This window comes from Physcomitrium patens, chromosome 2, assembly GCF_059467195.1.
Source record: "Physcomitrium patens ecotype Gransden chromosome 2, ASM5946719v1, whole genome shotgun sequence".
Taxonomy (NCBI): domain Eukaryota; kingdom Viridiplantae; phylum Streptophyta; class Bryopsida; order Funariales; family Funariaceae; genus Physcomitrium; species Physcomitrium patens.
The window spans coordinates 6,396,176-6,410,084 of NC_143411.1; the positions used below are offsets into that span (position 1 = coordinate 6,396,176).

The 13,909-nt window shown below is 36.0% G+C and overlaps 1 protein-coding gene and 1 long non-coding RNA gene across 2 annotated transcripts; both read left to right on the forward strand.

Annotated features, from left to right (window-relative positions):
* The first annotated feature begins 883 nt into the window (after positions 1–883).
* Positions 884–4,859, forward strand: LOC112293425 (cyclin-A1-4). The gene is made up of 7 exons (XM_024542805.3): positions 884–2,663; positions 2,789–2,934; positions 3,080–3,172; positions 3,332–3,465; positions 3,564–3,639; positions 3,732–4,127; positions 4,297–4,859. The coding sequence occupies exons 1-7, from the start codon at positions 2,171–2,173 to the stop codon at positions 4,363–4,365; spliced, it is 1,407 nt and encodes a 468-aa protein (XP_024398573.1). The 5' UTR covers positions 884–2,170; the 3' UTR covers positions 4,366–4,859.
* A 7,091-nt stretch (positions 4,860–11,950) lies between these two features.
* Positions 11,951–13,897, forward strand: LOC149989706 (uncharacterized). The gene is made up of 3 exons (XR_016498515.1): positions 11,951–12,279; positions 12,694–12,908; positions 13,217–13,897. It is a non-coding gene; the product is annotated as an uncharacterized LOC149989706 (long non-coding RNA).
* The last annotated feature ends 12 nt before the right edge of the window (positions 13,898–13,909 follow it).

The window sequence follows — 13,909 nt, forward strand, 5'->3', positions numbered from 1 at the left end:
ATCCATAAAAAGATGCAAAACCACATATTGTGCTCTTACATTAGGAAAAGATGAACATAGACCATGTAACATTAAAAATATAGTTTTTTTTCTCACAATTACATGCTAATTCGAGTGTGTTTTTTTAACTCTCTCACTGACTCACTCACTCACACACACACACACACACACACACATGGATAAGGTAAATCATGATTGCCTCAACAGAGAACATAAACAATTAATAAATAACTAAATCAAACACGTTGAAACACAACCAAAAAGTTGGCACACTTCAGCATTCAACAAAGTGTGGGTATCCCAGTTACACGAATGGATGTAAAAGAATCTCATCCACAGCTATTCTGTTACAAAATACTCAGATGGCACTTTGTATTGAGTTCCTGAGAACTTTCCAGGTGTCACAGATATCTTCCACGCCGGGCTCCCACATGTCTATTAGTTTGAAAATCAAAATATCACGTCACTTAGATCTCTTTAAATGAATCAAAATCTACAGAATCAGGAAGATAAGGTAGATGGAAAGGCGCGAGGAGGGGGGTAGCCAGTGGCAGAGTTGAGAATGGACTACTGCAAAGGACATGAGGCGCATCAGTTGTACCTTTGTTGACATGGTACCATAGTTCAAGCAAGGCTTCGGATTTGAAAATGGGCTGGGAAGTGTGGGAGCGGCAAGGGCGGGCAGACGGACGGGTGAGCGGGGGCAGGCTAATCGGGAGTCGGAGTCCCGCATTTGAACGTCGTCAGGGAACACCGCGCCCTCGGTCTGCCGCGCCTTCCTAGGCCCGGCCAGCCTAGCAGCGCCACACCCAAACAGAACGGCACTGCCCGCTCCTCCTCCTCCTCCTCCTCCTGCTCCTGCTGCTTCTGCTCCTGCTGCTCCTCCTGCTCTTCCCATCCCCCCCCCCCTCTTTCCCTCCCTTCCCCCCTCCTATCTGTTTGCCTCCGATTCCAAAATTTCAATTTCAATCTCGCAACAGAAACGGCTCAGAACGGATACTCTCCCAATCATCGCATGTGCACTTAACCCCTACCCCCCGCCGCTCCTCTTGATCCATTCCTTGGACCCTCGCGCTCCATCTTGGCCTGATTCTCTCTCTCTCGGCTTCTTCTCTTCTCGCCTCTCCTCTCTTGTGGCGTTGCCAAGTGGTAGAGTCAGGGACTGAGAGGTGCGGGCTGTTGTCGTTCTCGTTCTTCGCATTGTTCCGGTGTGGACGGCGGGCGGGAGGGAAGGAGGGCAGGGAGTGTGTGTTTGAGAGTTAGAGAGAGGAGTTGGAGATCCAGTGGAGTGGTAACTGCACTGTAGTTGTAGGTCGGCGTTGTCGCGGGAGGTTTTTCTTTATCGATTTCTTGGTGCGAGGGAGATTCCGCATTGGTCGTCATAGAGCTTGGGGTGGTAATTTGTTTCAGTCGCGGTTGTGGTGTTGAGCTCTTTTTTTTTTGTCTGGTGAAGGAAGGATTAATTGTGAAGAATCTCGCGGCGGGGCTGGTCGGGCCCTTGTAGGTTGGCGGCGGACGGTTCTGAATCAGAGGATTGTGAGTTGCGCCTCGTCCGCATTGCTCGATTTTTGAGCAGAGGAGCGGGCGAGAGGGTGGTGCGAAGTTTTGGTTGAGTGAGTAATGTAGTGGTACTGCCGTCGTCACCGGAACGACACGTGAGAGTCTTGAGTGGCTCGTGAGAGTGATTGGTGGTGCGAGCTTTCAATGATAGATGGTGCTGTACAGAGTAGGAGATCCTTGAGTACATCGCTGACGAATATATATATATTTATATATACATATATATAAACATATATGCTTGTGTGTCCTTGTTTGGTAACTTTACTGTGCACACAGTCTTCCTAGTAGATTTAATTTCTTGACAAAATTAAGTACCTTCATTTGCCTCGGAAATTGTAACCAGTGAGCAGTCTCTGAGATAGTTCACTCCCAAGAATAGTGGATTTGGTTGACTAGAGCGTCGTCATTGCACGTTCTTTCTGGAATTTTTACGATCAGCTAGACTTTCAGCTTCGACAAATCCAGTGCAATATTTATTCCATTCGTAGAACCTCAAAACGATCTAGTGAGGGCCTGAAGGAGGAGGCAATCCTAGTTCGTCATGCGTGCTTCACCGTAGTCATCGCTCGTTCCAGAACGCCTTCGGTGCTCGACTGTGCATAAACTTAGGATGACAGGTGTAGTCGAAAGTGCACGACGCTTGCGCTCGCGTTCGTCAAGTTCTCTATCAGTGCCTACCGCGGATGAAGTAAGGCAAACGAGGGCTGCAGCTAAGCGATCAGTTATGGAAGAAACCTCCTCTAGACCTGGAAACAGCACAGTGCATCCTAGCAAACGGGTCGGTGCTCAGCCGGTTCGAAAACGTGCCGCACTTTCGAACATCTCGAATCAACATTATGTTATCCCATCTGGTCGCCCCATGGTAGGCTTAGCTGACGTGAAGAGCGTAGATTTGAAAGCTTCTCAGATCACTCGAGGGGACGAGAATTTACATTCAGTTAACCGCGCCCAACCGACTGTCAAAGGTGCCCATCTAGAGGCCGCATTGGAATGTGAAATTGAGCGTGATTCAAGAAGCGACTCTGAAGCGATTGCTTCATTGGAGAGGCGAACCGTACAAAATCTCTACATATCTCAGGAGGCGAAAGACCGGGTGAAGCAAGGTACAATCGTCCGGGAAATGTCAGTCATTTCAATGCCTTCGAAAACCATTAGTGAAGCATTCTGTGAAACCTTATTCACAACTCATCCAGCATGCCTTTAACACTGGTAATCTCTCGTCATGTAGGGAATCTATTCAGCGATAAGAGTTTCTCTGTAACACCTGAATTGCCGGGGATTGTGGCCTATCAAGATATTGATAATGATCATTCGGATCCTCAAATGTGCAGTACCTATGCTACAGATATTTATTCATATCTGCGCATGGCTGAGGTGAGACCATAAAACACTCATCCTACGGGAGTGTCTTGACTTAACGGTGTCTTTTAGAATACTCAATGACCTAGAATGTTTACTGAGTTGCAGTTCTGCTCCTGCTTAGCGCTATTTGAATAACGGTTACTTGGTGCACATGCAGATTAAAAGGAGGCCTTCGGGTAACTTTATGGAGTCGATGCAGCAGGATATCAACCCGACTATGCGAGGAATTCTCGTTGACTGGCTTGTGGAGGTACAGCTCTTCGTTGTCCCTCACTGGGTTCGGTAACCTTATTCGGCATCCTTTAGTTTTTCTCTAGTTTGTGTCCACCTACCAGCACGATTGGTTGTTAAGTGTTCTGTATTCTACGTTGCTACATTGCTGATGACAAAGTGTGGTTCTTGTGCCCAGGTTGCTGAAGAATATAAACTGGTTCCTGACACATTGTACTTGACAGTGTCTTACATTGATCGATACCTTTCTTTACATGTTGTTACCCGACAACGGCTCCAGCTCCTGGGTGTGGCTTGCATGCTCATTGCTGCGTGAGTGATCTATTCACTTCTCCCGTAGAACTCCGTTAGTTGGTAATGCGATTGTAATATCAGTCGACCTGACACTGATCGTCTTTATTGTGTTTCAGCAAATACGAAGAGATTTGCGCCCCTCAGGTTGAGGAGTTTTGCTACATCACAGACAACACCTATTGCCGCGAAGAGGTTCGTCCTGCGAAATCTTCATCCCTGTAGTATCTTGTATTCCTGCAGGCATTGTGCTCGAGAAACTGATTATCCTATGTGAATGTTTTCAGGTATTGGAAATGGAGAGGGCTGTGTTAAATGTATTAAAATTTGAGCTCACCACTCCGACAACTAAGAGCTTCTTGAGACGATTCATCAGAGCAGCTCAAGCTAGTTACAAAACTCCCACTCTTGTACTGGAGTTTCTAGGGAATTATCTTGCTGAACTGACCCTTCTGGAGTATGGATTCTTGCCATTCCTTCCCTCTATGATAGCCGCGTCTGCTGTGTATCTCGCCAAGATAACTCTTGACTCGTCGACTTGTCCGTGGGATGCAACACTGCAACACTACACCGGTTACAGGCCATCGGAACTGGGGCATTGTGTCAAAGCTATCCATGAATTGCAGCGGAATACAGACAGCTGTTCACTCCCTGCCGTTCGAGAGAAATACAGGCAGCATAAGGTGAGTAGAAACTAAAGTCTGTTCCATTGATGCACATTAGCAACGGTCAGTAGAAGCTTCGTTTTGTAATTACGGTTTTTTTTAAGCGTATGTGTCGATCTTCTTTCACTGCTGCTGAAGGAGCTGTTGGTGATGCTGTCTCTGATTTTACCTTTCGTAATTATTGCAGTTCAAGTGTGTGGCAACCCTAGCACCTCCAGCCGTCCTTCCAGAAGAATACTTCCTGGATCGTGATTAAACAATGGTGTAGCAGTATTGTGCAACCGCGTGAAATAGTCCAAAAAACAAGAAACAACACAGAACCTTGACATACGCCATCAAATTCAAGATCGTGCTGGGTATTCGATGTCGTCAAGTTGCCGAGGTTGTTGCCCTGGAGAAACCTATCATGAGCTTTGCGCTTCAGCGTTCCTCATGATGCAGATCGGTACAAAGTATCCTGCTACTTCGTCGTCATGATTAATATGACTGTTCGGGATGAACGGTGTTGGGGTGTACTCCCTTTGCACATGAGACGAGAGAGAGAGAGAGCACCTACGAAAGCAGTCCAAACTGGGAAATGGCGGATGGGTTCACCGAGTTTGGCTCCTATTTGCGTACCTCGGAGGATGTTGCCACGTAGATGAATGTTTCACACAACTGGAATTGCCTCATTGTAATAATATGTAAACTCAACTCACTGCACTTCAGAAACATTTTTCAATACAAAAAGAAAATACCACTTGACATTCACTTCTGCACAGGAGCTCCTGTGATAAACATTGTCGAAATAGTTGACGTAGTGCATTTGGACATTCATATCTATCGCTGGGTACCTGTCTCTTCCCAGTCTAATTTTCCGAGAAGGTGAAATCTTTTCGGGCATATTTTCGTCTTCTGCCGATTCTGTTTATAATCATCATTCTGATTGCGGCGACTTTTGGTATGATTGCTGTAGCACTGAGGTGGGCTCTCTGTGCAGACCTGCCGTTCTATTCTAGTCTGTCTATCAGCAATCTTGGCACACTCCAACACCTCCCCAAAATTGTCATTCTGCAGTGCCCTGTCCCAGCAACGTCCCTTACTTCCTTTTAACCCTACTGACTCCACAGTGATGCCTTCAAACATGTCTATATCTCCAACATAGTCATCTCCAATGCGGCTGGACACTATTTACATACATGAAAAACACTCTTATCTGGGAGCAGTTCTGTTTCTGTCCTCTCTGCCAGCCAATACCACCACAGCAACTGCAGAAAAAAGCTGTGTCACATGATTACATCAGAATCACAGATTAGATCAGAGCCTTTTCCCAGGGTCTGATACAACGTTCAATGCAATGTTGCTAATCCAAAGCTTTCAGTAAGACTCTGCAGATCAATGGCCAAAGGAACTCTATGGGGCATGGCAGAAGAGGAGAAATTCAATGGTGAAATAGAACAGGAACAGCCACGAAATCAAGCATTCAGATGAGGCCATATTGGTCAAAGCTGGAGTGTGTCAGAAGTACTACTTTTTTTGCCTTGGAATGGGTAAGACAACAATGTCTCTGCCATAAAAGAAGTTGAATCAAGTACCAAGAGCCCTGGATCCCATATGCTTTGCTGAGATATAGAATTCCACCTGGTTGTCAGGCACCAGTCCAGCTACTTGTTTGTTATAGTGAAGTGGATATGTCATAGTTATAGAAAGCAGGGGCACCCAATAGCTGAGGTCCTCTAGATAAATTGGATCTCCTTCTCAAAATGATTTTTTTTGAAATAAATGAAGATCGTTATTTGCATGACATGAAATATGGTATCTGAGTTTGTGCAACTTTGTGTAAGTAACACTTGGCTTTGGAGTATGTATGGTGGATGAAGGTGTATGACAATTCAACAAATGACTTGCCTACTTTCCTAAAAGTCACCTTAAAAAATAATTAATTTTAAAACAAACATGTTTTACTCAACTTATTTTATTCTGTACCCTTTATTATAAAGCATTTTAGCAGCATGTATGTGGTAATACACCAATTAAGGGGAAAACACCTTTTTATTTTTGTTAAAAGTCATTTGTATTTAAATTCATAATTTTCATTATTGTTAATAATTCTCCAGCTTTAAAAAGATTATAATCATTAGATAATAAAAAATAATTGAAGAATCTGCTTGTTTAGTCTTAAATTTAGTTGTAATTTATTTAATAACTTTATATGAAATTATATGAATATATATATATATATATATATATATATATTTATATACTGAAGCCATGGTTATACATAAGAACATATTGGTTTTTTACACTTTTAAAAAAGATTAATAATATGAATTATTGTATAGATCTTCTAATTTTTGTAGTATTATATTTTGGAATTATATTTCATTGTTAAAATTTGATAAAAAAATATTTCTACATTTAATCATTACTTATTGATTTATTTATTATCTCTTAAATATAATTGGTTGGAAACAATACAGACATACTACAAGTTTATTTGTAGATTAAATTAGATTCTGATGTGGTAATAAACGGATTTTCTTATAATATTTTAGTTTCTCATGTTCTAGATTTCTAATTAGTAAAAGGTTATGACTTTATTCAAATTATTTTCCTTTTAATTTCATTTATTTATTTATTTATTTATTGTGTTTTTATGTGTCTATTATTGTAGGAAAATCACCTTTAGATATTTATTCTATATGTAGTAGGTAAATTCTTTTTTTTATTATTTTATATTGAACTTATTAAATTTTCTATTAATATAAAATATTATATCAAGTTAATAGTAAAAATTAGTTTTCATTAATTTATTAAGTTTTTTCTATTTAAAAATAGTTATAAATGAATTAAAAAATTAACTTATGATACAAATTCTAGGTAAAGTTAAGACCCTGAAGCTTTTAAAATATAGATTGCTTGTGGTTGAAGAAAAAAAAAGATTAGTGGTAACTAAAGCAAACAATAATTAAAGTTTATATAATAGATAAAAGTTTAGAATAAATATTTTAAAGAAAACTTCAACTAAATAGAATTTTCAGTTGAAAAATTACAAAAATAATCATCTTTGGATATAATCTAATGTTAAATATATCACAAGAAATTTTATAATATATATTTTTATTCATGAATTAAATATGGTACAAGTAAATTTGCATTTATCTTACACAAATTCTTACATGCATTTTGTTCATCTTCTAAGTATTTATAATTGCATATCAAAACTTTAAACTGTCTGAAGTTGAAAGTAGCCTTTTAAAATTCTAAGATTTTTTTTATATTATTTTTTAAAAGTAATTTAGTATAATTTTAAAATATCTAATATTAGTAATTGATTGAATAAAAATAATCTGTTGTATGTGATATAGTTTTAAATAAAAATAAAGAATTGAAGATCGCTAAATTATTTTTTAAAAAATCTATTATTAAAATTTAATAATATAATATTTACTACAAAAAAAAAATCTTTTTTAAATATTTTGATGGATTTTAAAGATCTTCTACCAAAATGTACAAATTTTAAAGTGTAGGAGATTAATTGATATGTGAAATATTTTTTTGGCATATTTACTTCTAATTTAGAAAATCTTAACTTCCTACAAAATATTTTTTGCAATAAATTAAAAACATTGTAGAAGAAATTTTGCAACATCTACAAAAAATAAAATAAAATAAAGACTTAATTGCATATATTAATAAGATACTTTGCAAACTTATTTGTTGTTACAAATGATTTCTTAAAACATTTGGATATAATGATGTATCTCTCTATGAGTTCTTAAATTCCATATATATACTTTATTATAGCTTCAAATTCTATTTAAATCATTATAATTAATTACATAAGGACAAGATTGAATCATAAAGTTATAAGAGGAAAATCTTTTATCATACTTATTTAATTTGTAAAAAACAAAACATATTACTTAAAATTTTATTAATGCCAAAAAATTAAAGATAGAATATTTCATAAATAGAAGATATAAATTGAAAAGATATAACTACATATTTTCAAAAAATAAAAGAAGTTCTTTAGTTTTTATATCCAATTAGATTGTAGATTTGGATGCTACTAAATAAATGATACGAATTAAGAATTTATTAGACACTTATAAATACATTCTTTCATTAAAAATATTTATAGTATATAATAATATGGTCAAAGCTATTTAAATTAAGTAGATTTGAAAAAAATATATTTTAAGAGGTATGAAAAAGAGATTTATATTAAAAAAATATTTTATGAAAAAAATCTAGGATAAAATCTATTTTTCATAAAAAATTTAAAATTTTATTTTATTTTTAAAGATATTTTATTAAGGATTTCTATAGAGAATTGGTGGCTATTAGCAATTTGTAAGTAATGACATTCATGTCATTATTTACAAAAAAACCAATAGAATTGAAATTATTTTCTTTACTGATTTTTTATCCAACAATAATAATTTAAAATGTAAAGAATAGAAAAGGTATGAAAAAAATTGCAAATAACTTAGATCTAGATCTAATCAAAGTAATTTATCCACTTATAAAAGATGATTTGTAGGTAAAAATGTAGATTTTTATATCTTAGTATTGGAACAACATGTGGCACCAAGTTATGGGAAGTTGTAAATTATGATATTTGAAGATTTATAAGAATTCTATCAATTGAAAGAATTTAATAAAATTCTTATCTTCATTGAATGCTTTTTAAATAAATGTTAGATTTAATTCCTTGAAGTGAAAATTAAGTAGTGGACGATATTTAAAGACTTAGAGTAACTAGTAGATAAAAAAATTGGAGTATAAAATAGAAAGAGAGTATATATTTGATAATTTTATTGTGTGGTTGAAGAATAAAATTAAAAGAAGATAAAACTCTAAATTTTACATTTTACAATAAAATAGAAATAAAAAGTGTACCAATTGCATTATTAAAAAGATAGTAATAAAATTGATAAATAATAATTTAAAATATTAAACTTGATATATATATATATATACACACACATAAAAATACAAATATTATTCTCTAAAACAGATTATTTGAATTTATAAAAAATATATATATTTTAAAATCTTAATCTATGACGTTCTTTTAAATATTTCCTTGCATAATAATTAAAATGCACATATGCTTTATAATATTTTAGATTTTGATACTTTCATTAGTTCTTTGAAATGATTAATTCTAAAAAATATATATTAATAAAATCATTACAAAATAAAATATTAACCAAATTTTATTTTATTATGAATTATCTAATTTTATATTAGAATATATTTTTTTTATCATGAATATTAAAATTTCTAAATATAATAATAAAAATATAATAATACAATACTAAAAATAGAAATTTACTGTAATTAAATATTTATTATATATTTAAGTTCTTATTACAATTATTATTATTATTATTATTATTATAAGCTTATTATTATTATTAAAAGGCTCCAAAAGCTCTATGAAAGGATTTTGTTAAAGTTAAACTAATTTTATTTTCTTATTGAATTAGTAATAGAAATTTATCATTTTATTATATATATAATTTTTTCTCCTATTTGTATACATCTATCCAAATTACCATCCATTTCTTTATGCATCTATCTATCAATAAATTCATAAGATTTATTAGCCAATTCTAGTTGAGGGAGATGTAGCATCTAAATCTAATATCAAGAACCACACTTCATAATCTTTAATTTTATTATGTATTTTTTACTTTGCAAGAGACATATGGTATTTGCTATGATGTTATTTTATAGACCAAATTGACCTTAGCAATTAACTTTTATCTCTTTAAAAATGTCTCAAGACCTCCATTCTTTAACTTATAATTTCCTAAGCAAAGCAAAGAGCTCCAATACCAATATAGATATAATAAAATATTAAAATAATCTACCCTATTGTAACCATTATTAAAAAAAAAATGAATCATCTTTAGAATCCATCATTAGAATCTTGACCCTCTTGCTCCTAACATCTTGTTCCTTTGTTCCCTTCATCTTAATCCTTCTTCTACCCCCTTGGGAGCCTTTCTAGCTATAAGCATGTTATGCTCATTTACTTATTTCATTGTAATCCTCTAGAATGTAGAACATCTTCACTATGCAATCTGAAAATATCTTTGTCTTCTTTGTTGAAGTTGACAACGATCCATTAAAGAACACCAAATCAAGAACATAAAAATTAAATTTCTTTGTAAAATATTTGAATTGTCTCTTTTAGCCAAAAGTCCCATTCATCAAAAAGTTATGAAGAAACAATATTGTGGGCTTTTTTGAGGCACCCTTTGACTTCAATATGTAAGCATTATGCCAATGCTTCAATTGGATTGTCTTCATGCCTACAATCCACAAATCAAAGCTAAATCTCTTCTCTATCTCAAAAATCCCCATCGACATTTTACTTCCTAATATTCCATGCAAGAATTATCTATACTTCAAATTTAAAATTACAAATACAAGTTTCAAATTCAAAACTTTCACATAGAGTCATCTTGTCTAAGCTCAATCATGGCTCTGAGATAAAAAATTTGCAAATATTTTAATCTCACTATTATTTATGTCAGTATAAATTTGACACTTCAAGCAAAGTAATATAAATCTTTTTGAGAGGCTTATGATACATAATAATTGTGCAATAGTAGAGCCAATTAAGAACATTGTGCTTTGTTGGCAAGTGCCAAGATTGAGTAGAAGATGGCTGGGTTGGTGAAGAAGAACATGGTCAACATAATAGTATTTGAATATAATTTTAAATTAAGTATAAAGGTAATTATGAAGCCAATATTATAGTTCATAGTTCAAGGTGAAGTAATTTTTTAGATTGCTGGATGTTGTATGATTTATTAATGTATTATAGACTATATATTTCAATCCAATGCTTAGTCTTGTATTCTACATTCTTAAACTTATATCCAATATTTGGATTACTACTAGCAGTAAGGATTTTTATATTGAGGTGGATAATTGCCACACAATAATATAATTAGAATCTAATGGTGGTTTCTCAGTAAAAAAAGATGTTGAGTGAAAGATTATAAAACATATGCCTAAGAATTGGCTTAATTGCTATTTCTAATCCACACTTCTTTGTCTACTATCATTAATAATGAGAATCTCTCCCCCTAGCAATACTAGCATGTCTTTAGGAACTTTGTTAGAGTGTGTAATTGTCTTTGGTGCAACTTTTAGTATATAGATGAAGTTATGTTTGTAATATTCATTGAAGCTATAAATCTAAAAGGAGTTGGGATGATGATTAGAAGTGGGAAGATCTGAGAGGGTTGGATTGAAGATTAAGAACACAAAAAGGAGGGCCTCAAAACAAAGGGGGTGAAGATGAAGGCTAGAAATGGAAGGAGTAGGGGCTGTAAATGACGGGGTTGAGATGAAGGCGAAGAATAAAGGAAGTAGGGCCTAAGAACAAGGGAGGTTGGGATAAAGGCTAAGCATGGAAAAAGCGGGGATTGGAAGTAAAGAGGGTTGAGATTCTAATGATGGTTTCTAGAAATGATTCATTTTTCTAATGATGGTTATAATAAGGTGGATAAATTTAGTAAATTGATAGATCATTTTTACATTTTTCTATATATATATATATATATATATATATATAAAATATATTCCAGCAAAAACATGTGTTGTTGGGTACAGAAAAATTGTTTACAAATAATAAACTAGAAATCTTTTAACAAGTTATGTAGGACTTTCTACTAGTTAATAATTTCTTTGATTTCAGCCCAATGAGAAGATCCTTATGGGTAGAGATAAGATATTTATCACACTTGAACGTTACAAGGGTTGAAATTTGTTGCGCATTGATGTTCAAACCTTAATTTTTGAACATTACGTACACCTTCGACGACTGAGTGGTGGTGGATAATCCTCTCGCTCTCTCCCTCAGCCAACATTGGCATCGAACAAATGCCACCCTTCAGTTTTGCAACCTTCTACACTTCAGCTGGACTGCGATGCAAATAAGTCCATGGAGTGAGTGAGGGTTCTCCAGCTTTCCACCTTCACTTCGGTACCCTGGAAGTGCACTGAAGTGCCCGGCCATGAAACAGAGCGCCGTCGAAGAAGCTGGGATGCTCTTGTTGCGAATGACCTCGTAGCAGCAGCAGAAGCTCACGTTTGTTTTCTCGTTTCCATCCCTGGTCGGCCACACAAGCTAATCCCAGTTAAACTTGTGTCGCAACCAAAGGTGGGTTGTTAAAGTTAGTTTAACTGAGCACTTGCTCTGAGAGAATCATGCAACAGACTGAGGGGTTTCGTATAAAATTATGTCTGTCAAGGGTCAGAAGTGAGCAATTTGTGTAAGACGTCTCCGATGCCGTTAAAAATAAAATCGTTAAGCCGAAGGAGAGCATAATCATTGACTGCCCTTCCAGTGAACGAATTACGTGTTGGAACGCCTGCTTAGCGTTGTGTTGTGATTCCATTCCATCTTTCACTGCATTGGTGTAGATTTGTGTGATCATTTGCTGCTGAGTGTTGGAGTATAGCTACGGTGCGCACACGCGTCGCCGATCTTGGACACGATGTGTAGCGGTGAGATGCGTCGATGGTAGTACTAGCTCTATGGTACTGGCTCACACGGTTCACTTGGTTTGCACAGGCTGCCATTTCTGGTGCACTTCCTGGGTACGAGCCAGACGTTTCCGTCCTCTCTCATTTGCACGTCAAATTCGATTGAGCCGATCTGCAGAAGATTAAATTTCGCACGAAAAGCAAGACGCTTTCGTCGAACCGTGCCATTTTGACAAAATTCTTCGTCAGAAGATGAAGATAAAGAACACCTTTTGAATTTTCACTGGGGACTTTGAAATTCGGGTATATTGCTAAATTGAGCGTAGCTTTTTTTTATTATCAATACTTTCATTGCCTGTAGAAGAAGCGCGTACATGTAAAGTTGTATTATCACCGTTCTCATCTTCGTATCATCCAAGTCTTAGTCGATTTTGCTCACTCGCAGTTGGTAATGATACTCTGTTCTCAAGTGTTTTCTACCAAATGATGACTTCAACAAGATTCTGGGTATGTGAAGCTATATTCTCCGTATTCTCTTCTCCATAATTTAAAAAACCTCATAGCAACTCAGCACACTGTTCTTAAATACAAATTGTGGACGATGTCTGCAGGGGCTCTTTCTCGTTGACAATTCTACACGATATGTTATTGTGTATGTAAGGAATTAAACCTGGACGTGGATATAGAAGTCAACCTGCTTACTTGTGCCTGATACTAGGAGTAACTTGGCAGCGGAAGAGAGGAGGGCATGGACAAGAAGAGTAGGACTCCTGGAGATTGTAGAGTCGAGGGCTTGAATGAGTCCCTTGTAATATGGTTCAATGAATCCGGAATCTCGAGAGGTTACTGCTTAGACACGAATTTTGGTCCGTTACAGCTCACGTTTGCAACTGAAAGTAGAAATCAGGGTCAGAGAGAGGGCGAGAAAGGGAGAGATCACACGCAGCAGCAGCTACACTGGAATTTGGGAGCGACGAGGCGCGCCGTCTCTGCATCTATCGTCCTCGCGGACGGGCCTCCACTTTCAAATCCGTTGCCACAGCAGCTCTGGGTTTATCATTTGATGAAAATTGTGGTTCATGTACTATTTCCGTCCGCGTGGCAGGGCTTGGCAGGGGGGAGGGGAGGTGGGGTACAACGGTCAATGTTGTATTTAATGCTGGGTCTTTTTCTGTCGTAAATTTCAAATCCCAAACTGATTGAAAAACTTGAATCCTTTATGCTGGCTTGTCTTAACTTTCCCTCCCAATTTTCAATTCAGTCGGCAAATTTCTGGCATGTCGGAGGCGTCTTTGTTACTCCTT

What these genes read in the sequence shown, in the direction of transcription:
- LOC112293425 (XM_024542805.3), top strand. Translation starts at nt 2,171, where the DNA reads ATGACAGGTGTAGTCGAAAGTGCACGACGCTTGCGCTCGCGTTCGTCA. An exon ending in CATATCTGCGCATGGCTGAG is followed by an intron (nt 2,935 to 3,079) that starts GTGAGACCATAA and finishes GTGCACATGCAG; the next exon opens with ATTAAAAGGAGGCCTTCGGG. An exon ending in AGAAATACAGGCAGCATAAG is followed by an intron (nt 4,128 to 4,296) that starts GTGAGTAGAAAC and finishes TAATTATTGCAG; the next exon opens with TTCAAGTGTGTGGCAACCCT.